The sequence below is a fragment of the Trachypithecus francoisi genome, unplaced genomic scaffold (genome assembly GCF_009764315.1).
Source record: "Trachypithecus francoisi isolate TF-2019V2 unplaced genomic scaffold, Tfra_2.0 Lachesis_group3, whole genome shotgun sequence".
Lineage (NCBI taxonomy): Eukaryota > Metazoa > Chordata > Mammalia > Primates > Cercopithecidae > Trachypithecus > Trachypithecus francoisi.
Window position 1 is genome coordinate 100,595,011 of NW_022681468.1, and position 22,037 is coordinate 100,617,047.

A 22,037-nucleotide genomic window follows, 5' to 3' on the forward strand; every position below is an offset into this window, starting at 1 on the left:
ACAGAGTGCTGTGACTCTTCCTGGGGTACCCTAGATCTGTAGGCAGTCCAGGGACACCTGGTGGATGCTTAAGCTAGGACAGGCATGGTGCTGGGGGCTTTGCATGCAACGTCTCACAAATACCCTATGAGTTGTTAGAATTCTCATTTTACAGATAGAGAAACTGAGAAGTTCAGTGACTCACCTTAGGTCAAACAGCTACTAAATGACAAAGACAGGAGTCCAACCTACTTCTCTCTGACTCCACAGTTCGTTACCGTTCCTTCCTCGTTTTACAAATAAGAGGAGGGGTGACTTGCTCAAGGTTGCTGGGGTGGCACCCTTGACATTTCCTATACCTTCACTTCAAAGTCCACAAATGCTGTGGCATCAAAATCAAGAGGAGCTGAATGCCACCCCAGGAAATAACGCCACCTTTCTGGGCATAAATGCACCAGGAATAGGGCTAGAATGCAACAGCAAAGGGTGGGATTAGTAATTAAGCCACATGCTACTTATATTCCCAAGCTGCATTTTGGACCCACAGGATTCAAGATATTAAGGAAATTGACACTTGCCCACCTCCCCAGCATAAGACTTCATTCCCTCCTAACATCACACAGAAATGGATCCCGTCTACTGTTAACCCAGCTCGGAGAGAAGAATAAGAAGAGGACCCAGTGATGGCGTAGAGAAAATATAGAGCCACTTTACTATTAAAAATGTATTTTCCAAAAGCAAGGTAGTTGCTGTCCCAAAAAGCCGAAAGCCTCTAGTCCCTGGGGAATGGGCTGGACGAGGCTTCAGTCTGACACAGCCAGGCGGGGCAACCCTCGGCGGGCTCGGATTCTCTGGGAGATTTGGTAGAGCTCCATCGTTGTCCTTGCATCTTCCACCGAGCTGTGTCCAAGCAGGCTGTTCTGCAGACACAAGTATAGAGTGGGGACTTGGGATGAAGCTGAATTCAGAGGCCCCATGATGGGGTCTTCCCTGGTCACATCCCGATTTCCAGAGTCCCCAGGTGGGTCAGTGGCTGAGAGTCTCTTGAGATCTCTGACACTCTGGACTTAGGAGATTCAGCAGGTGGCTGGAGCTGGCCTGCCTTCAGCCCTGGGGCCAGTGGCACAAAATCCAGCCTCCTGGGAACCAGGCTGTGCCTTGAAGTTGCCTGCAGTCCCACAAGGTAAGTAGAGGCTGCAGACTTGCTGTCAGACACACACAGTGGCTCCAGCAGCTCTAACAAGGAGCTTCAGGACACCGAGGAGGGAGTGAGGAACTCCAGCTAGGAACATGGGGAAGGGCTGCTCAGAGAGAACACAAGGACATCAATAAATGGAAAGGAAAGGCTGCAAGCATTTAGGAGGCAGGGAGAGCATGTGCAGCTAAAATAAGAGACCTGAGAGGGTGGGGACAGGGGGTGTGTGAAAGATGGTGTGGGGACAGATGGTGGGCCTGGATTTATCACTGAAGGCCTTGAATGCCGAAGTCGGGAGCCTAGACTTTGTGGGGTAGTGCTATGGGAGTCAGGGGGCCCTCAGTCCATTCAAGGGAGAAGCGATGACCATTTACCACGTCTTCCGTGCACTAGGCTGAAGTTAAACCTCTGAACTGGATACGATTATTCCCCCATTTTACTGATGATAAAACTGAGGCTCACACACAAGCCAGCCAGTTGTGGAGCTGAGATGTGGATCCTGCAGAGGCAAGTACGCTGGGCAAATCCTCACTGTAGTCACCTTTCATCTCCCTTTGCATCCCCCGCTCAGCCCTGGTGTCCTGGCTAGTACCCAGCATGAGAGCCAGTGGGCTGTTGGATCTGGCTGCATTTTCTTGGTGTCCCTCTGTCGAGAGAGGCCTTCCTGTTCTCACAGGGGCTTCTTTTCCAGGCACTCCAGACAGGGTGTTGGGAATACCTGGTTAGGTGGCCCAGCTCAAAAAGGCTTTTTCTCGTTGCCGTTATTAAGCTGTATTGTTTTATTTTTTAATGTTTATTTTTTGGCTTGGACACTCTATCATTAATCAACAAGCAGGTAGCATGGTGGTGTCGTCTGTGCTGTGCCTCTGAATACCTGCCCGTCACCACCCTTGCTTGACAGATGAGGAAACTGAGGCACAGGGAAGTTATGTGCTCTACCACTCTATTCTATGGAGAAGGAAGCCAAGAACAGAAGAAGAATGCAGCACCAGCATCCTTTATTACCAAGTGGGGAGGTAAAGAGCCCTGGACTTGGAATCAGACAAACCCAGTCTCCAATTCCCAGCTCCCCTGCTTATGAGCTCTGTGACCATGGGCAAGCCACTTTTCCTCTCTGGGCCTCTGTTTCCTCTTCTGTGAAATGGGCCTGATTATACCTGCCTTAGAGGATGGAATGAGAGATGCCAAGTGCCCAGCATCCTCCACAGGGCTTGGTAAATGGCAGGGTCCTTCCTTTCCTATGCAGCCTAGTCTACCATGCACACAGCTTGGCGGGGAGCCACAGGCCTGCCATTTCACCCCCTCGAGGGGCAGTAACACCACTGCCCAACTGTGACAGCTCTACCATGTTAGCTCCTTGTGTCCTGTGGATCAGTTCTAGTCACAGTGATCAGTAGCACCACTGTCCATGTGAGGGGGGCTGGAGGGCTGGTTTCTAGGGGCATCAGTGCAGGCAGGAACTGCCTGGTGGGGTACTGAGCTTCTGGAACAACCAGACTTAATAAGCCCAGGGACAGAGCCTAGGAGAAGGCCCTGGGTCAGGCTTAAGGCCCCAGACTGAGAACTACAGAGTGACAAGGGCTCCAGGAAAACCCCAGCCTGGCCCTTATGTGCCTCATGTGCCTCAAGGCTAACAGGCCCAGACTCAGGCCTGTTCCCTGCTCCGGACATGGTTCCTGAAGTTCTTACCAGCAGGCGAGGGGCGGGCTCCATGCTCCCCAACCCCTCACCCAGCCTCAGGCTTTGGCTCACCCGGCCCCACTCCGTATGCCTTCTGCCCTCCTTGACTAAGACCCTCCAGGGTCTGCTCAGATCTGGTCTCCTGCCCTGCCAGCCCCATCCTTCATCCTGCTCCCAGGCCACTGCCTTTCCCTCCATCAGATACTCCCTACCATGTGTGCTGATGACCTGATTAAGGGCCACCTCCCGACCAACCAAGAGCTCAAGAACAGAGATGGGTCTTGTTCACCATGTGTCTCTAGGATCTGGCCTAAAGCATGGAGCAGGTGTTTAACAAAGAGCCGTTGACCTGAAGGGTCCCTGTGTGCAGCCCTGGCTCTTAGTGTCTGGCCCCTCTCCCTCTGCCCTTCCCACAGGGTAAACTGCCAACCCCCCACATCTGCATGCCTTTTCCTGCCTGCTTTGCTCACCAGCCAGGAGTGCTGTGGAATCAGTGCCCAGGAGCAGCAGCAGCTGGAGGTTGATGGGAACTGGTGTACAAATATACCAGTTCCCTGGCTCCTGCTGTGAGACACCTCTGAGGTGAGGTGTGTGTTTTACACCATTGCCCAGAGTTCTATGGTGGGAGCAAGTTTCACTTCCCACAGGGTGACTGGCTTGATTTCAACAACAAAAGCAAACCTTTGTTGGGTGTTTCCCCTTCCCTGCCCTCATCCTCATTCTACCAGCCCAGGGACCAGGCACAGCAGGACCTACCATCAATGCCTCAGGCAGGCTGCCCTGAGGTGTGCGAGGGCATGAGGGAGGAGGAAGAAGGGGAGGGGACAGGGAGGGAGAAGGGGAAGAAGGGGAGGAGAGCGAGGAGGTGGGGGAGGGGGAAGAGGGCAAGGAGGAGGGGAAGGAGGAAGAGGGGGGGAGGAGGGGGAGGAAATGGAGACAGGTGAGGAGGAGGGGAAGGAGATGAGAGGGAGGAGGGGGAAGAGGAGGGGGAGGAGAGGAAGGAGGGGGAGAAGGACAAGGAGGTTCTCACCTGGATGCTCTTGTGCAGGAGGCGCTCACTCAGCACCCGCAGGGAGACACGTCTGCAGTGGTCCAGCTTGGCCTCACGCCACAGCAGCATATCGGTGGATGTATCATAGATCGTGTAGCGGCTCATGTCCTCTTTCAGTGCCTGGAAGTCGTGCTTCAGGTCATGACCCACCACCAGCTTGCCTTTCAGGAGCTGCAGGATCTGGCCAGGAAGACATGTGCCCACCCCTACATGACCCAGCATCCTCTGGGTGGGTCTGGGGCTGGCAAGGGAGCAACCCCTCCTTGAATGGCTGTGTGACCTTGGGAAAATTATCATCCCTCCCTGGGCTTCAAATATACCATCTTTGAAAAGAAGAGATTGGACTAGGTCCCTCCTCACACTTGATTCAGTCTGTGCCAAAAGCCTACCTGGGCTCCTTCAGGAGCTGCACTGTGTAGGAGCAATGATTAGTATGTCTTGAGTATTTCCCAGGTGCCAAACATGCCTCAAAATCCGTCATGCATATTATGTTGTTTAATCTTCCCAAAAATTCTATTGTGGCAGGCAGAATAATGACCTCCCAAAGATGTCCACACCCTAGTCCCCAGGATCTGTGAATACATTACCCGGCAAAGAGGAATTAAAATTCTGGGCAGAATTTAGATTGCTAATCAGTGAACCTTCAAATGGGGAGATTGCCTGGCCTACCCATGTGGGCCCAACATAATCACAAGGCTCCTTACATGTGGAGGTCAGAGTGAATCCACGTGAGGAAAACAGGCTGTTGCTGGCTTTGAAGATGGAGGGAGGGGCCGTGAGTCAAGGTATTCAGGCAGCCTCTAGAAGCCAGAAAGGGCAAGGAAATGGATTCTTCCCCAGAGCATCCAGAAGGAACCGAGCCCCACTGACATTGTGATTTTAGCCCAGTGAGACCCACGCTGAACTTGGAAACTACAGAACTGTAAGAGAATACATCTGTGTTGCTGTGAACCACTAAGTTGATGGCTTCCTTACGGCAGCCACAGAAAACTAACAGTGTGGAGGGAGCACTGCATTTAACTGAGTTTTACACAGGAAATATCTGAAACGCAGACAAGTAACATGCTCAGGCTTACTCTGATGATTTTAAAACAAATTTGCAAATTCCTTGATACTCTTCTTAAAAAAAGATGGAAAAAAACTCCCCTCCCTTTGCATATGGGCTGGGCTGTATGACTTCTGCCTTCTGTCTGGGACAGGAATTCTATAAGAAGTCCGGCCACCAGCCAGGCACGGTGGCTCATGTCTGTAATCCCAGCACTTTGGGAGGCTGAGGCAGGTGGGTCACCTGAGGCCAGGAGTTTGAGACCAGCCTGGCCAACACGGTGAGACCCTGTCTCTATTAAAAATGCAAAAATTACCCGGACGCGGTGGCTAGTCCCAGTTACTCGAGAGGCTGAGGCAGGAGAATTGCTTGAACCTGGGAGGAAGATTGCAGTGAGCTGAGATTGTGTCGCTGCACTCCAGCTTTGGCGACAGCGAGACTCCATCTCAAAACAAACAAAACAAAAATCTGGCCACCCCAAAGCCACCATGCTGGAGAGACCATGGGGAGAGCCACCAAGATAGTGATGCGGCCAAGGCAGGCCAGCACCAGCCACCAGACAGGTGGGTGAGCAAACCTTCCAATGGTTCTAGCCTTCAAGGTGCCTTAACTGACGGCCTGTCCTGCTGCCGAGCACCTGCCCAAATTGCAGGTGGCTGAGCGAAATAAGTATTGACATTGTTAGAACCAGTAAGTTTTGGTGTGACTTGCCAAGCACCATTTGATAACTGGGACAGTCACACGGCTAGTTAGTGGCAGAGCCAGGCCTTGAAGCCAGTGGGCTGAATCCAGAGCCTGCCTGCCACTGCCACACTGAGCCAGAAGAGTGAACGACCACTCCAGGCCTCCAGCAGCCCAGAGGCCCAGCTGTGATTGTCCCAGCCCTACGTTCCTTGCCTCGCCTCCCACATGGACAGCCTGCTTTGCTCTGATCACACAGGCCAGTCAGCTTGCTTTCACTCGACTGCCACTGGAAAGGATGGGAAGGGGACCTGAAAATAGAACAGATACGAGCTGTATTAGGGAAAGGGGTGGCTTGTGGCTAGTTCAGGCCCACTTTGGACAGCTCTAGGACAGCCTTTGTCTCCTTCTCTGCATGCACCCCACAACCTTAGCCTGTGCCCCAGGAAAGAGCCTTCTGGTGGCTAACACCTTCCCCACAGCCTGCTTCTCCTTCTAGATGGCCAGCGGCCTCCCAGAACATCACGTGGTCCCTTTCACACGTTCTTCCCTGGCAACCACAGGAGACTGAGGCTCAGAGAGGAGATGTGAGTTGCCCAGGGTCCCGATGCGGGAAGCAGAATCTGTCCATCCACTGTCAACAGGCAGGGTCACCAGCCTGCCCAGCCGTCCACATGGTCTGTTTGGAGGCCTTCTCTGGACAGAGCTCACGCTTGACTTAGAGGACTGGGGAGAGTGTGCTAGACAATGAAGGGGCACTGCTCCTGAACCACACCAGCGCTTCTCAAGCTTGAGTGTGATAGAGGTCACCTGGGAAATGGCGATAAAACTGAGGCTTTAAAATATGACAACAGGCACACGACCTCAGAGCAGTAGCTCAAGGGAAACTGTGCAGAGGAAACTGCCTAGCACACAGCGGTGGGCAGAAACGGCACGGGGTGTGGAGAGATGTGGGTGTGTGGGCGGCCACAGGTCACGTGTCTTTTCTTGCTAACATCCTTTGTGCTCCTGAACAATGTGGCCTGTTTTCCCCTTCTGGGGCTTGGCTCAGGCCCAGTTCACACAAAGACCTGAAGGAACTCATCCACCATCCCAGAGGCAGCCACAGCTGGGCCCAGACATAGAAGGAACGAGTCATTGTGATGTGGATTCCCAGGAAACTCGTCACTTCCCAAGCCTGAAAGTCTGGAGAGGGGAAGTGGAGGTCTACATGAGGCACTATGGGCGTCACCACGAGACAAACAGAATAAGAGGGAGAGGACAAGCCAAGGAAGGAAGAGGAAGAAGGGAAAGAACAGAACCATCTATTTAGCAGAGAGACACCACTCTTTGGGACAAAAACTCTGGGAAGAGACACTGGAACTTGCTGTGTGACCTCAGGGATATCAAAGACCCTCTCTGGGCTTCAGTTTTCCCATTTGTAAGGTGAGGATCCAGACTGGTGAGGCTTGAGTGGCCCTTTAGCAGCCAAGGCTAAACAGACTGAGGCAGATCTGAAAAGGGAAGGAGCTGGGCATCTACTGGAGTCCAGGGGTCGGGGAAAGGCAGTGGCAGGCTGGCCTCGGGGCTGTGTGACCTGCTGGCCCCAGGATCTGCCCTGAGTCCGTGTCATGAGGCAAGTGTGTCAGACTTTGCCACTTTCAAGCACAGGGGGAGGAGTCTCTCAAGTTCCTGGAAAGAACTGGGGTGGGGCTGGGGGATGGGATGTTTACTGATCTCTTAGCAGCCTGGCACTGTGCCAGGCACTTTCCTTACCTCGTCATGAAGCTCCTCCATGAGATTATTCTTAATTCCATTTTACAGAGGAGGGAGCCCAGAATCAGAGAGATTAAGGGGCTTGCCCAAGTCACACAGCTAGTCAGCTGAAAGCTGCAGTGCTGTGTCTGGATCCACCTGACCCCATCATTGTTACTGTAGTTGTTATTATTAGCACAAGGACCAAGGGACAGGGCACTACCAGGCACACAATGATAACCCTACATACCATCTGACCCACCAGCAAAGCGGGGCACAGGGCAGTGTGCACCCAGGTCACACGCAGGGGAGTGCCAGGCCAGGTGCTGCCTGCACACACCTTCCACTGTGTTTCCACTCTACTCCAAGTATTTCCCAGATGTGCCTGATGCAAAAATCCTGGAGGGCCAGGCCCTACACAGACTTACTAAATTGAAATCTCCAGGGAGGGGTGTCAGCAACTGTTTCAGGGGATTATTCCCATCTAACAAGTCTGCACTGAATCCCACTGAGCAGTCCAGAGCCTGCTGCCTCTACCATGCATTCATTCATCCATCGTACATTAGCTCATATACCCATTCATTCATTCTTGACTGCCAGGAGAGGAGGCTATGAGTAAGGGGCTCTGAAGAATGTTGTTCTTGCAGAGGACCAGGTCCCTTACTATCACCTTCTGGAGTGGCTCCAGCCCCACTCTTTGCTCTTGTCCCCTGCCAAGCTCCCTTGGTATCCCTGCCCCCGGCTAGTGCCTGGTTCCACAAGGCTGCTTACCCTGGGGCAAATCTGGATATTGAAGCCTTCCTCCTTCATCTGGCTGAGCCCCAGAAAGACCTGCCAGGTGTCAGGGCCCCAACAGGACACTCCCACCTGTGCAGGGACTACTGGGCTGGCTACAGCTGAAATCTCTCCCTGTTCACAAGCTACCATGACTTCCCTTCTGTCTGCATCTGTGTCCACAACCACAGTGCTTCCCAGGCTGGATGCCCCTCCTTATGCTGGGTTGACATTAAAAGAGCATTCACTCACAAAAGTGATTTACAAGTTACTAAAAATTACTGTTAGACTTTTTAAAAAGGAAAAAGAAAAACATTAACTCACCAGGTGGGACCCCTGAATGTGAGCAGTGATTTGTATCATAGCTTCCTGCATGTCCTTAGGCAAATCACTGCCCCTCTCTGGATGCCAGCCTCCAGTGCATAGATTCCCTCCTGTGCTGACAGTTTGATTTGTGGGGCTTTCTATAGACCGAGGTTTCTTAGCCTCAGCACTGTTGCCAAGTGGGGCCAGATATTTCTTTGTTATGTGTGCGTGGCAGGGGAGGGAGCTGCCCTGGGCATTGTGAGATGTTTGGGAGCTCTCTGGTCTCTACCCACTAGATGCCAGCCACTGTGACAACCAGAAATGTCTCCCAACATTGCTAAATATCCCCTCTATATAATGGTCAGACACAAAGACGTCAGATCATAAGGGACTTACATTATAACATAATGTCACCACATGACAATAAATTAAAAGGGATGGAGTCGGGGGCCTCCACTCACATCAGTGGCCTAAAGTGCTAGCACTCCTGGGTGGACTTGGGACTCCCTGGAGCCTCCTGACCACTATGGGCTACCTTATTGCTGGCTGCTGGCTGGGCACACTCACTGCTCCTTACTGGGAGGAGACAGAGAGGTGAGGGGCCTTTGAAAAATGCCTGCATAGCCAGGCGCAGTGGCTCATGCCTGTAATCCCAACACTATGGGAGGCCAAGGCGGGAGAATTGCTTGAGGTCAGGAGTTCAAGACCAGCATGGCCAACATGACGAAACCCTGTCTCTACTAAAAATACAAAAATTAGCTGGGCGTGGTGGCACATGCCTGTGATCCCAGCTACTCAGGAGGCCGAAACACAAGAATCACTTGAGCCAAGATTGCGACACTGCACTCCAGCCTGGACGACACAGCAAGACTCTGTCTCAATAAAAAAAAAAAGAAAAGAAAAAAATGCCTGCATGAAACCAAGGGCTGGCCAACCCTAGACTCACCTGAGAGGTGTCACCTTGTTTTGTGGGGTCTCCTCAAAGGGCTGTTAGGCTTCTGCCCTTTGGGGGCTCTCAGCACATTTGGGGGCCTGTGAGTCTGATCTGTCTTTGGGATTAAAACATTACGGATGATAAATGGTATCAAACTGCCTCCGGAGCCTCCAACAAATTGACACTCAGTGTCCTCATCCACAGAGACAAATAATGACCATTACTGGGCCACATTTCCACTCGTGCTATGCAGGACATCGCCTCTTACATACATTGGACACTTAGCATTTATAGAGTACATTCACACACACTGAGCATGGGATCTGAACACCACAGCTCCAGCTCCGGAGCCAGAATCTGAGTCTCTGCTCTACCCCTTCCTTGGACAGCTTACTAAGTCTCATACTTCAGTTTCCTCATCTGTAAAATGGGAATGATGGTACTAGTTCAGGGTTGTGGTGGGGAGCATGAAACGTGCTCAGAACAGTGCCTGGGCCATGGGGCTGGATACACCTGTACTATTTAATCATCTCTGTGTTACAGAGGATCCTACTTAGGGGAGCACAAAGAGGTTGAGCAATAAGCTAGAGGACACAGCAATCCAGAGGCAAAGCTGGGATTGGATCCCCATGCAGCCCACTCTAAAGACAGTGCGCGTACTCCCTGTCCGTCAGGGGGGTGCGTCACCGCATCTCGACAGCAAAGGCCACACAAGGGCAGAGACAATTTTACTCCATGCAGCTGCCAGAACTCTTTTGTATTTATGAAAATCAGTTCAACTTCAATCCCACAAACATTCTCAAGTCACCTGTGTGCAAAACACAGGTTCCAGTCTGGGGGCAGATGAAGTGTATAGTAAGAGCTGTGGAAATAGGCAGATGGTGTGGGTAATGGACAAGCTATGAAGTGCATCAGCAACAGCAAGGAGGGCCAGAGACCAGGGATCAGTGGGGCAGGGATGGTGGGCAGGAGTGGGTAAGTGCATCATAAAGGTCTCTTCTGGCCTGGGGCTGCCAGAATGATGGTATTTCTAGGGATGGGGATAGGAGAGACTAGGAGTTGGCTGAAATGCTTGGTAGGCAATGGCCGAGCTATGAGAGAAAGCAAGAAAGGCAGGTAGATAGGGGTTTGGAGAGCCTGACTGCTGGGTGCTGAGCTGGGGGAACCTTAGGCAATAGGGAGCCATGGGAGATATTTGAATGGGGGAGGCAGCGATGATCTGAGCCAGGTTTTGGGAAGTTCTTGCAAACATCAGCTGTGAACCAGGCACTGCGCTTAGGGCCACAGTCCATGTCACTGCATCTGACCCGCATGAGACCAGGGAGGAGGCACTACAAGTCCTCTTCTGCGATTAGGGAATGGAGTCTCATAAAGTTCAATAACTTGCTGACAATTGCACAAACCAATAGGTGATGGAGCAGGAACTGAGAAGCCCAGATGTGGTTCCAAAGACCTGCCTGGTCTTTGAACCCCTGCCTCGTCGTTCAGTGGCTATCAAGTGCCCAGTCTGAGCAGGGTTCCGTGTCACATGCTTAAAGCGTTGAACTTCGCATAGCCTCTAACTGTGAAACAAAAGCATTTCTGCACCAAATCTGGATGAAGATTGAGGCATCCAGGCCCCTAGGCCAATGCTCAAGGGCACCCAGGGAATTGTGGTTTTACAGGTCTGGATGTGCAGGGACTGGGAGAGGCACTGCTCTACTGTCTCCTTTCCCCCTGCTCTGGGCTCCTCTGCCCCTCTTCTGTCTCTCTGATGGGGAGGGAAACTGGGGACGAGGAGGAAGGAGAGGGACATACTACTCACCCTGACAGCTCAATGGAAATCTGAGGGTGGGGAGCTCCTCATGGTGTCCCTGGGCCTCCCATCAGCACCTGAACAGACTCCCACCTCTTCTTCACGTTGCCCTCCCCTTTTTGGTGACACACCAAATGTTTTCTTCCTTTCCTAACGTTTTCTTCACTCCAATTCTCTGTCTGCCAAAGATGATACAGGCCCTTGTAACCGCTCCCTTTGTTTTTCTGAGACCAAGTCTCACTTTGTCTCCTAGGCTGGAGTGCAGTGGCACAATCTCAGCTCACTGCAACCTCCGCCTCCTCGGTTCAAGCAATTCTCCTGCCTCAGCCTCCCAAGTAGCTGGGATTACAGGCACGTGCCACCATGTCCAGCTAATTTTGTATATTTAGTAGAGATGGGGTTTCACCATGTTAGCCAGGCTGATCTCGAACTCCCGACCTCTGGTGATCTGCCCACCTTGGCCTCCCAAAGTTCTCGGATTACAGGCATGAGCCACCACGCCTGGCCTCTGACTCTTATCATCATCTTTTTTCTCACTCCCATCTATCCTGCATGGTACTCCCATTCTAGTTTTCTTGAAACTGGTTTTTATCCTCCCATGCATTGCTCAAGAGTTTTCAATGGCTCCCTGTGGCCCATTTAATTGCCTACATAGACTCTCTTCCACTTCTTTCAAATACCACCAGCTTCAGAGTCTTTCCAGAACCATGATGATATACTGTGACCATCCCCAGGGTTCCCACACTATACTGTTGATACAGGTTGAGCATCCCAAATACGAATGCTCCAGAATCCTAAACGTTTTGAGTGCCAACATGACACTCAAAGGAAGTGCTCATTGGAACATTTCAAGTTTCAGATTTTCAAATTTGGGATGCTCAACCAGTAAGTATAATGCAAATATTCCAAAATCCAAAAAAATCCAAAATCCAAAACCCTTCTGGTCCCCAGCATTTCAGATAAGGGCTACTCAATCTGTACTTCTAGAACAGTGTTGTCCAATAGAAATATAATGCAAGTCACAGATGCATTTTTTTTTTTTTTGAGACAGAGTCTTGCTCTGTTGCCCAGGCTGGAGTGGCAGTGGCACAATCTTGGCTCACTGCAACTTCCACCTCCTGGGTTTAAGTGATTCTACTGCCTCAGCCTCCCGAGTAGCTTAGATTACAGGCACCCACCACCACGCCTGGCTAATTTTTGCATTTTCAGTAGAGATGGGGTTTCACCATGTTGGCCAGGCTGGTCTTGAACTCCTAACCCTAAGTGATCTGCCTGCCTCGGCCTCCCAAAGTGCTGAGATTACAGGTGTGAGCCACCGTACCCAGCCCACAAATGTAATTTTAAATCACCCAACAGCCATATTTCAAAAGGTAAAAAGTAAACAGGTGAAATTAATTTTAATGTTTTATTTAACCTAACATATGCAAAATACTATCATTTCAACAGGTAATCAATATAAAAGTTATTGAGACATTTTATGGCTCTTTTAAATTTTTAATTATTATTATTTTTAAATAGAGACAGGGTCTCTGTCACCCAGGCTGCAGTGCAGTGGCATGATCATAGCTCGGTACAGCCTCAAACTCCTGGGCTCAAGCAATCCTTCACCTCAGCCTCCTCGAGTAGCTGGGACTACAAGTATGCACCACCATGCCTGGCTAATTTTTATTTTATTTTATTTTATTTTTATTTATTTATTTTTTTATGTAGAGGAGGTCCCACCATCTTGCCCAGGCTGGTCTCAAACTCCTGGGCTCAAGTCATCCTTCTGCACTGGCCTCCCAAAGTGTTGGGATTATAGTCATGAACCACTGCATCTGGGCTGTCTCTTTTTTAAAAACAAGCCTTTGGCCAGATGCAGTGGCTCATGACTGTAATCCCAGCACTTTGGGAGGCTGAGGTGGGTGGATCAGTTGAGGTAAGAAGTTTGAGACCAGCCTGGCCAACATGGTGAAACCCCATCTCTAATGAAAATACAAAAACAGACATGGTACACAGCTACTTGAGAGGCTACTTGGGAGGTCAAGGCAGGAGAATCTCTTGAACCTGGGAGATGGAGGTTGTAGTGAGCCGAGATCGCGCTACCATGCTCCAGCCTGGGCGATAGAGCAAGACTCCGTCTCAAAACAACAACAAAAACAACACAAATCCAGTGTGGACTTTACACTTACAGCACATCTCAGTTCAAACCAGCTACACTCCAGGTCTGAATTCAGCCTACTAGCAGCATATGGCTCCTGGGGACCCCACTGGACAGCATAGTTCTAGAGACTGTAAGCCTGAGTTTGGATTCCTGAGCAGTTGTCTCATATTCCAGCTATCTTAACAGCGCAAGTTATTCAGTTTATAGGTTGAAGTGTGTCCCGCTCTCTCAAATTCATATGTTAAAATCCTAACCCCCAATACCTCAGATTGTGATTTATTTGGAAATAAGGTTGTTGCAGATAGAATTAGTTCAGGTAGGATGATGTCACACTGGAGTAGGGTGGGCTCATAATCCAATACGATTGGTGTCCTTTGAAAAAGAGGAAGTTGGCCGGGCATGGTGATTCATGCCTGTAATCCCAGCGCTTTGGGAGGCCAAGGCGGGCAGATCACCTGAGGTCGGTAGTTCAAGACCAGCCTGGGCAACATAGCAAAACCCTGTCTCTACTAAAAAATACAAAAATTAGCCAGGCATGGTGGCAGATGCCTATACTACAACTCGGGAGGCTGAGGCAGGAAAATCGCTTGAACCCAAGAGGTGGAGATTGCAGTGGGCCGAGATCGTGCCACTGCAGTCCAGTCTGGGCAACAGAGTGACTGTCTCAAAAAAAAAAAAAAAAAAGAGGAAGATAACCAGGTGCGGTGGCTCATGCCTGTCATCCCAGCACTTTGGGAGGCCAAGGCAGGTGGATTGCTTCAGACCAGCCTGCCTAACATGGTGAAACCCTATCTCTACTAAAAAATACAAAAATTAGCTGGGTGGGGTAGCTCGCGCCTGTAGTCCCAGCTACTCAGGAGGCTGAGGCAGGAGAATCACTCGAGCCTGAGAGGCAGAGGTTGCAGTGAGCCGATATCCTGCCACTGCACTCCAGCTTGGGCAACAGAGCGAGATTCCGTCTCAAAAATAAAAAATAAAAATAAAAAGAGGAAGTTTGGAGACACACAGAGAGAATGCCATGTGAACATAAAGGCAGAGATCTGGGTGAGACATCTATAAGCCAAGGTACCCCAAAGCTTGCCAACAACCCCCAGAATCTGGGAGAGAGGCAGGGAACAGATTCCCACTCACAACCCTCAGAAGGAACTAACCTGGCCAACACTTGGATATCAGACTGCAGCCTCCAGAACCCAGAGACAGAACATTCCTGTTGTTGAAGCCACCCAGTGTGTGGTGCTTTGCTATGGCAGCCCTAACAAACTAATAATCAAGCGAGTCCCAGTTTTCTCATCTGCAATATGGGGATAATAAGGTAAACAATCATGGCCAGATGCGGTGGCTCATGCCTGGGACTTTGGGAGGCAAAGGTGGGCGGAGCATCTGAGGTCAGGAGTTTGAGTGAGACCAGCCTGGCCAACATGGTGAAGCCCCATCTCTACCAAAAATACAAAAAAAAATTAGCCAGGCATGGTGGCGGGTGCCTGTAGTCCCAGCTACTTGGGAGGCTGAGGCAGGAGAATCACTTGAATCTTGGAGGCAGAGGTTGCAGAGAGCCAAGATCGCGTCACTGCACTCCAGCCTGGGTGACAGAGTGAGACTCTGGTTAAAAAAATAATAATAAAACAGACAAACAATAAAACAATCATAATAGCTAACTTTTTTTTTTTTTCCTGGCTCTGTTGCCCAGGCTGGAGTGCAGTGGTACCATCTTGGCTCACGGCAGCCTTGACCTTCTGAGCTCAAGCATTCCCAGCTGCTGGAGTAGCTGTGACCATGGGCATGTGCCACCATGCCCAGCTAATTTTTGTGTTTTTTGTTTTTGTTTTTTGTAGAGATGGGGTTTCTCCATGTTGCCCAGGCTGGTCTTGAACTCCTGAGCTCAAGTCACCCACCCGCCTCCTCCTCCCACCGTGCTGGGATTATAGATGTGAGCCACTGCACCCAGCCAATAACTAACATATTTTTGAGTACTTATTTAGGCACTCTCTCTAGACCCTTTCTCAATCCTCACAATAACCCAACGAAGTTGCTACTACTATTATCCTTCTTTTCTTTCACTAGGTACAAAGAGGTTGAGTCACTTGCCCATGGTACCTTAGCTGTTAAGTAATGGGAGCTGAGATTGAAACTGACCCTCTTAAGTCTGCGTTAACAGTTCCTGAGAACCCGCCTGGCAGGGCTGTTTGTGAGGAGTGAATGAGCTCAGGAATGGCCAGTGCTTAGGGGAGCAGCCAGTGCGTAGTGAGTGCTCAGTCAATAGTAGCTATTGTTGTCATTTCACCCCCAGCACCTGGAGCCTGGCACGGGCTGGGTGTGCGCTGCCGAGAGGAACCTGTGTTCTTCTTGGACTTCCTCAAACCCTACCATGGTGTCTAGAAACTGATGAGCTCGCCTGCCCTTCTGAGATTTCCCAGGGGTGGCTAACCCTGTTGACACCTTTAAGTTTTGCTTTCCACTTAGTAATTCAGAGAAACAGAAAGTGAGACCTGGAGATGATCTCACAGTCAGCTAAGAGCAAGACTGTAGGAAATCCCTGGACCACAAACTCAGGATTCAAACTGAGCAGACCGCCTACTCTGGGTCAGAATGCCAGCCTGGGAGCAAGGTCCACCCTCAGCCCAAGAGGCTCAGCCAGTTCTCCAGGACTGGGAGGGCCAAAGCCTCTGGCCGAGGCCTCAGCCAAGAATCCTCTCATTTCCCCACAGGTCTCACCAGTGGCAACCTGGGGTAGAGGGAAGAATGGGGAATGTAGACCCCAAGTCACTGTGTGGGGAAACGTCAGATGGGACTCAGTTTCCCCATTTTAAGACCGGCAAGTTGGACCAGATCCAGATAGATGCCCCAAAGGCAGCTCCCAGATGTGAGTCTATGGTTCTCTGAAGAGAGGAAGCCTTCTCCAGGATGTGATGGAGACACCACCGGCTTTCTCCCAGCAGCAGTGTGGGAAATCTTACAAGTGGGGTCACAGGTCACAGATAGGCACCAGGGGGAAGGGGCCAGGGAAGTGGGAGAGGGGTGGTTTCCATAGTCCCTGTTGGCCTGGCCTTCACTCACCTCTAGCCTGGCCACGGCAAATGGAGTGGCCCCCACCATATGCTGAGGGGTGACCCCGCTGACCCGTGTTCTGTAATCGGTGATCTCTCCCTCAGGCCGGATGAACTTGTCGTACAGCACAGCACCATGGACGTTCACGAGGCTGCAACGAGCCAGGCCGCTCTCCCGGTGGGGCCCCATCCCCACCATCTCGCAGTCCATGGCCACCACCTCACGGCTCCCAGCCATGTTCCTTGGGGACCCTCAGAGATGCTGGAGAGAGGGGTATGGGGGGCGGTCTCATGCTTGGGCAAACCAAGCCTCCAGGTGTCCTCAGCCAACCCCAGCTGGCCTTACCCTCCACCCTGCCCTTTGTTTCCAACGCCACCTGGCCACAGTGGAAGCTGGCCTCTTGCCTCCCCCCTCCCCCTGCCTTACCCTGCCCGTGGGTCCTAGGGCCTCTGCCCAGCAGCCTGGGGACCGGGAAGTCCCCTCCCGTGGCCTCCCCAGCTGCTGCTCCAGCTCCCGCTCTCACCTGCCTGCCTCTGCGCCCTCAGCTCACGTCTGCCTCTCTGCTGCCACTGCTCAGCTACTGCAGCTGCTCTCAGCAGTGACTCATCTCTAACTCCAAGCCGGCATCCCGACCCTGTTTCAGTTTCTGGTTTGTTATCAAATGAAGTCAGGGGCGGAAGGCCGGGCACGTGGGCTGGGCTGCTCCATCTCCTAGGCTACCGGCAGGTGGGGAGCTCAGCTCCTGGCCGAGTCAGGGCTGACGGAGCTGGCAGACTCCATGTCAGGGTGCCCCTCCTTTGCCCCGGCCCTCCCCCTCCTCAGATGACGCATCTGACTGTTCGTTCGTTCGTAGAGTGGATTGCAACATCTTTGTTTCCTTTCTCACCCTCCGCCCAGAGAATAAACATCCCCAGGACTGGAGCTCAGGGAATGTCCCACAACTAAGTTCTGGGGCCTGCTACCAGTCTGATACTCAGTGGTCTCTTATGGGGACAGGGAAGCTAGTTCTTGGGACATATAGGCTTTTATTGGAATGGGCAGGAGAAAGTTGTGGTGGGAGTGGCTAGCCCCCACTTCCAACCCAGGGAAGGCAAGGAGCAGCGAGGGAGCCCTTACAGGCCTCCGTGGGTTCCGGATGCCTCAATGAGCTCTGCCTCTAGTGGGGCTGACACTGTGAGGGTGAAGGAGAAGCAGGCCCTGGGGGAGCCCCCACCAGCCAGGCCACACTTCCTTGGGTCCACACTCTCCCAGGCTAGGACTTTGAAATATCAGAACAGTGCCTGCCAGATAGGGAGAGCTCGGTATTTAGTGAATGACAAATGAGTTACAACTGGGGCAGAAAGAAAATCAGCTTTCAATGAGGAAAATGCTTGTCTTTTACTGTGGTGAGATCCAAGAAGAAGCTGAGCATTCCCCACGCTTGCCTCCTACCCCAGATCTGTGCAGAACCTACACTGATCCCTCCAACCTGACTGACTCCCAGTGTCATGAAGATCTGTGGTTTGAAAAGTAACTTCCCTAGGTCTGTGATATTTTCACCAAGTGGGATTTGGATACGCAACTTTAACAGACCTCAAAAATAAAACCAAAGACTGAAATATGTCTTCATAAGAAAGCACTGCTCCTGCTTATTGTTCACTGGATGCAAATTTGAGGTGTGAGAGGATTTTTGGTTCCCATCCTGAATAAGCAACTTTTGCTTTACTTCAGACTGTGTGGGGACTTTTTGCTTTCCAAATGCATAAAGGTTATCCTGATTTAGGAGGAAATAAAGTAACATTCCTGTTACTTTATAGGAACATGCACTTAAAAAGTAACCCCCTTAAGATCCAATCGTAGGTTTGATTCTACAATCGCCACAGGACCCCCAAGTGCCCCGTGGTGATCCTCAGGAACATCTTGGCTGCAACCCCTCACACCTTCACCTCCGCTCACCTCCTCGGGTCTCAGACAGAGCACATCCCACTCCTCCAATATTTTCCCCATGGTTCTGTGCCTGCTCTGTCTGACCTGAGCTGCCTCTAATTCTTACCCTTTCCTGTGGAAGCCCTACCCTAGACCTCACCTGCCTGGCCCATGTGGCTGCAGGAGTCGCTCCCGGGTCTCCCACCTCCATCTTCATGCCCTGCTCAAAATGGTCCTTTTGAGTCCTACCATATTACATTTCCCAGAATCTAATCTCTTGTACTGTTCACGATTGAGGCACTGCTCAAGAAATTTAGTGATTTCCTGTTGTCCAAAAAAAAAAAAAAAAATCAAACCTCAACTCCAGACAGTTTCCAGAACCTCTTCCATCAGCCCACCAGCCTTTCCAACCTCATCTTGCATCACTATCCAATCTAAGGCCTTTCTTTTAGGTTTAAACTCACATTCAGGGCTTTGGTTTATGCACATGGTGACTTCTGTCAAACCATCAGCAGGCTGTTCTGAAACCCCCTGCATCTCCCAAGGACTAGGTCTGATGGCCAGAGGGACCAGTAAGATCGGGTCTCTGCTTCAGGTGGAGACAGGTAGTGCTACAAAGGTAAAACCCTCTCCTGTGCCCTTACCACTCCCACCTCCCCTACTTCCTTCCAACCACACTGGCTCTTTCTGTCTTCCTCCAACATTCTGGTCATGCTCCTGTCTCAAGGCCCGGGCATTTGCTGTCCCCTTACTCTTGAAAGGTCTTCCAATGTGGCCTGGGGGGTCACACTGCTCCCATTCCATGACATCTTTCCATGAAGCTATCCCTGACCTCTCTATTTAAAACCGCACTTCCTGCCAGGGCGATGGGTAGTATCTATAATCCCAGTTACTCTAGGCTGAGGCGGATTTGCTTGAGGCCAGCCTGAGCAACACAAGGAGATCTCATCTCTAAAATGAAAAAACAATCCATTGTGGTGACTCACACCTATAGTCCTAGCTTCTCCAGAAACTAAGCTGGGAGGATCAATTACACCCAGGAGTTTGAAGTTATGACAGTGCCAATACACTCCAGCCTGGATGGTATAGGGGGCCCTTGTCTTTAAAAACTAAGTTTACTTCCTATCCCCCTTCTCTGGCCTTTTTCTGTGAGAATTAGCACCCTCTGAAGCACTGTATTTTACTTGTTCATTTACTATTCCCCCTGCCATCTGTTTAGTTCAATGCTGGGCCCCCAGCACCTAGAACCCTGCCTGGGTCCAGCTGAACTGTTTTTCAAGTGTATTGTGTGCTCTGATGTTGGACGCCACGCACCGGTGGCTCAGCACCCAGAAAGAAGCCCGACCCCAGTCAGGATTTCCTGGTGCTGATGCTCTACCTTTAACTGGCATCACCTACCGGCAGGCTACGCCCACAGATCTTGTTGGATCAGGTGACAGCAGGTGAGTCGCTCAGGGCAAACTAGTCAGCCTTTCAAGACACACATCCAGCTACAGCTGACCACCTGTAATGACCATAACAGGTGCAAGTCGGCCACTCTGTGGCCCTCTCTGGATCCGCAGCACTGGCCTGGCCTCAGGCTGAGACAACTCATACTGGAGGGCAAGAGGCATCTCTCCCTACAGGGGACATGCTCTCCCAGCCCAGCCATCTCCAGTCCTGCTGGGTATGTACCCCTAAAATGTGTATGTGTATTCCTAAATTGTGGTTGGCCCTTGAACAACATGGGCTTGAACTGCACGGGTCCACTGATAGGCAGATTTTTTTTCAATAAATATATTGGAAATTTGGGGAGAGATTTTTCAGCAATTTGAAAAAACTCAGATGAATTGCATAGCCTAGAAATATCGAAGAAATTAAGAAGCTAGTTATGTCATGCATGTATAAAATACATGTAAATACTAGTCTATTTTATCACTTACTACCATAAAATATGCATGTCTATTATTAAAAGGTAAAATTTAACAAAACTTACCTACTTACAGACCACACATGGCACCATTCTCAGTCAAGAGAAATGTAAACAAATGTAAAGATGCAGTCTTAAACTGTAACTACATAAAATTAACTACAGTACATAGTGCACTGTTAATGTAGCCACTTCCTGTTGTTACCGTAGTGAGCTTAAGTGTTGCAAATATCTGCTTAAGACGTGTGTGACACTAATCATCCCCGCTTCAGCAGTTCATATCCAGTACATCTGGTATCCCAGTAAGATGGAAAAAGTGATTTCTTGCAGTTTTTGTGGTATTTTTCACCATGCTTAGTGCAATACTATAAACCTTGAATCCCACCATGGGACCCATATGAAGTGCCACTACTGATGCTGGAAGTGCTCCCAAGAAGCAGAAACAAAGTCACGACATTACAAGAAAAAGTTGAATTGCTTGATATGTACCATAGATTGAAGTCTACAGCTGTGGTTGCTGCCATTTCAGACAGATGGTTCATCTCATATGTAAATAAAGTAAAAAACTTACAATATCAATAAATACAGTAAATATATTTTATCATCCTTATCATTTTTTCTCTCACTTACTTGATTGTAAGAATACAGTATATAATATATGTAACATAAAATATGTGTTATTTGGCCAGGTGCGGTAGCTCACGTCTGTAATCCCAGCACTTTGGGAGGACAAGGCAGGCGGATCATAAGATCAGGAAATCAAGACAATCCTGGCTAACATGGTGAAACCCTGTCTCTACTAAAAATAAAAAATTAGCCGGGCGTGGTGGTGGGCATCTGTAGTTCCAGTTACTCAGGAGGCTGAGGCAGGAGAATGGCGTGAACCTGGGAGGCGGAGCTTGCAGTGAGCCGAGATTGTGCCACTGCACTCTAGCCTAGGCGACAAAGTGAGACTCCAGCTCAAAAAAAAGAAAAAAAAAAAAAAAAATATATATATATATATGTGTGTGTGTGTGTGTGTGTGTTATTTGGCTACCTGTTATCAGTAAGGCTTCTAGTCAAAAGTAGTCTATTAGTTGAATTTTTGGGGAATCAAGTTATATGCACATTTTTGACTGTATGGGGAGTCAACACCCAATCCCTATGTTGTTCAAGGGTCAACTGTATATACCGAAGGCTGAATCATAAGAAACAGTGGGGCCGGGCACAGTGGCTCACACCTGTAATCCCAGCACTTTGGGAGGCTGAGGTGGGCAGATCCCATGAGCTCAAGGGTTCAAGACCAGCCTGGGCAACACAGAAGACCATGTCTCTACTAAAAATACAAAAAATCAGCCAGGTGTGGAGACATGCACCTGTAGTCCCAGGTATTATACTTGGGAGGCTTAGGCTGGAAGACTACTTGAGCCTGGGAGGTTGAGGTTGCAGTGACCTAAGATTGTACTACTGTACTCCAGCTTGGGTGATAAGTGAGACCCTGTCTCAAAAACAAAAAACAAAAAGCAAAACACTGTAGAATATTAGCAATTTCATGTGGTTTAACATATGTAAAACTATGTTAATGGATACATATTATAAAACACATGTTAAGAAAATGAGTTAAAAATGAACTGTATACCAAAAAGCATGTAAGAAGATGCTCAATATTACTAATGATTAGGGAAATGCAAATCCAAACCACATCATCTCATACCCATTAGGATGGCTGCTATGGAAAAACAGAAAACAAATGTTGGCAAGGATGTGGAGAAATTGAAACCCTTGATCACTGTTGGTGGGAATGTAAAATGGTACAGCTACTACAGAAAACAGTACAGCAGTTCCTCAAAAAAAACTAACTACAGGCCAGGTGCGGTGGCTC

The 22,037-nt window shown here is 50.1% G+C and overlaps 1 protein-coding gene across 8 annotated transcripts; it reads right to left on the reverse strand.

Annotated features, from left to right (window-relative positions):
- Nucleotides 1–663: 663 nt before the first annotated feature.
- ISG20 (interferon stimulated exonuclease gene 20) lies at nt 664–20,318 on the reverse strand. Of its 8 annotated transcripts, none has more exons than XM_033189084.1 (4): nt 20,243–20,306; nt 16,372–16,623; nt 3,885–4,085; nt 664–899 (listed from the first exon to the last, which is right to left on the reverse strand). In XM_033189084.1, exons 2-4 carry the CDS (start codon nt 16,597–16,599, stop codon nt 783–785), a joined length of 546 nt encoding a protein of 181 aa, XP_033044975.1. In that variant the 5' UTR covers nt 16,600–16,623; nt 20,243–20,306; the 3' UTR covers nt 664–782. The 8 variants fall into 8 exon arrangements, with proteins under 8 accessions (XP_033044975.1, XP_033044977.1, XP_033044974.1 ...); XM_033189086.1 differs by lacking the exon at nt 20,243–20,306 and adding an exon at nt 16,886–17,217 and having other exon boundaries at nt 3,885–4,025; XM_033189083.1 differs by lacking the exon at nt 20,243–20,306 and adding an exon at nt 16,886–17,217.
- Between the last annotated feature and the right edge of the window lie 1,719 nt (nt 20,319–22,037).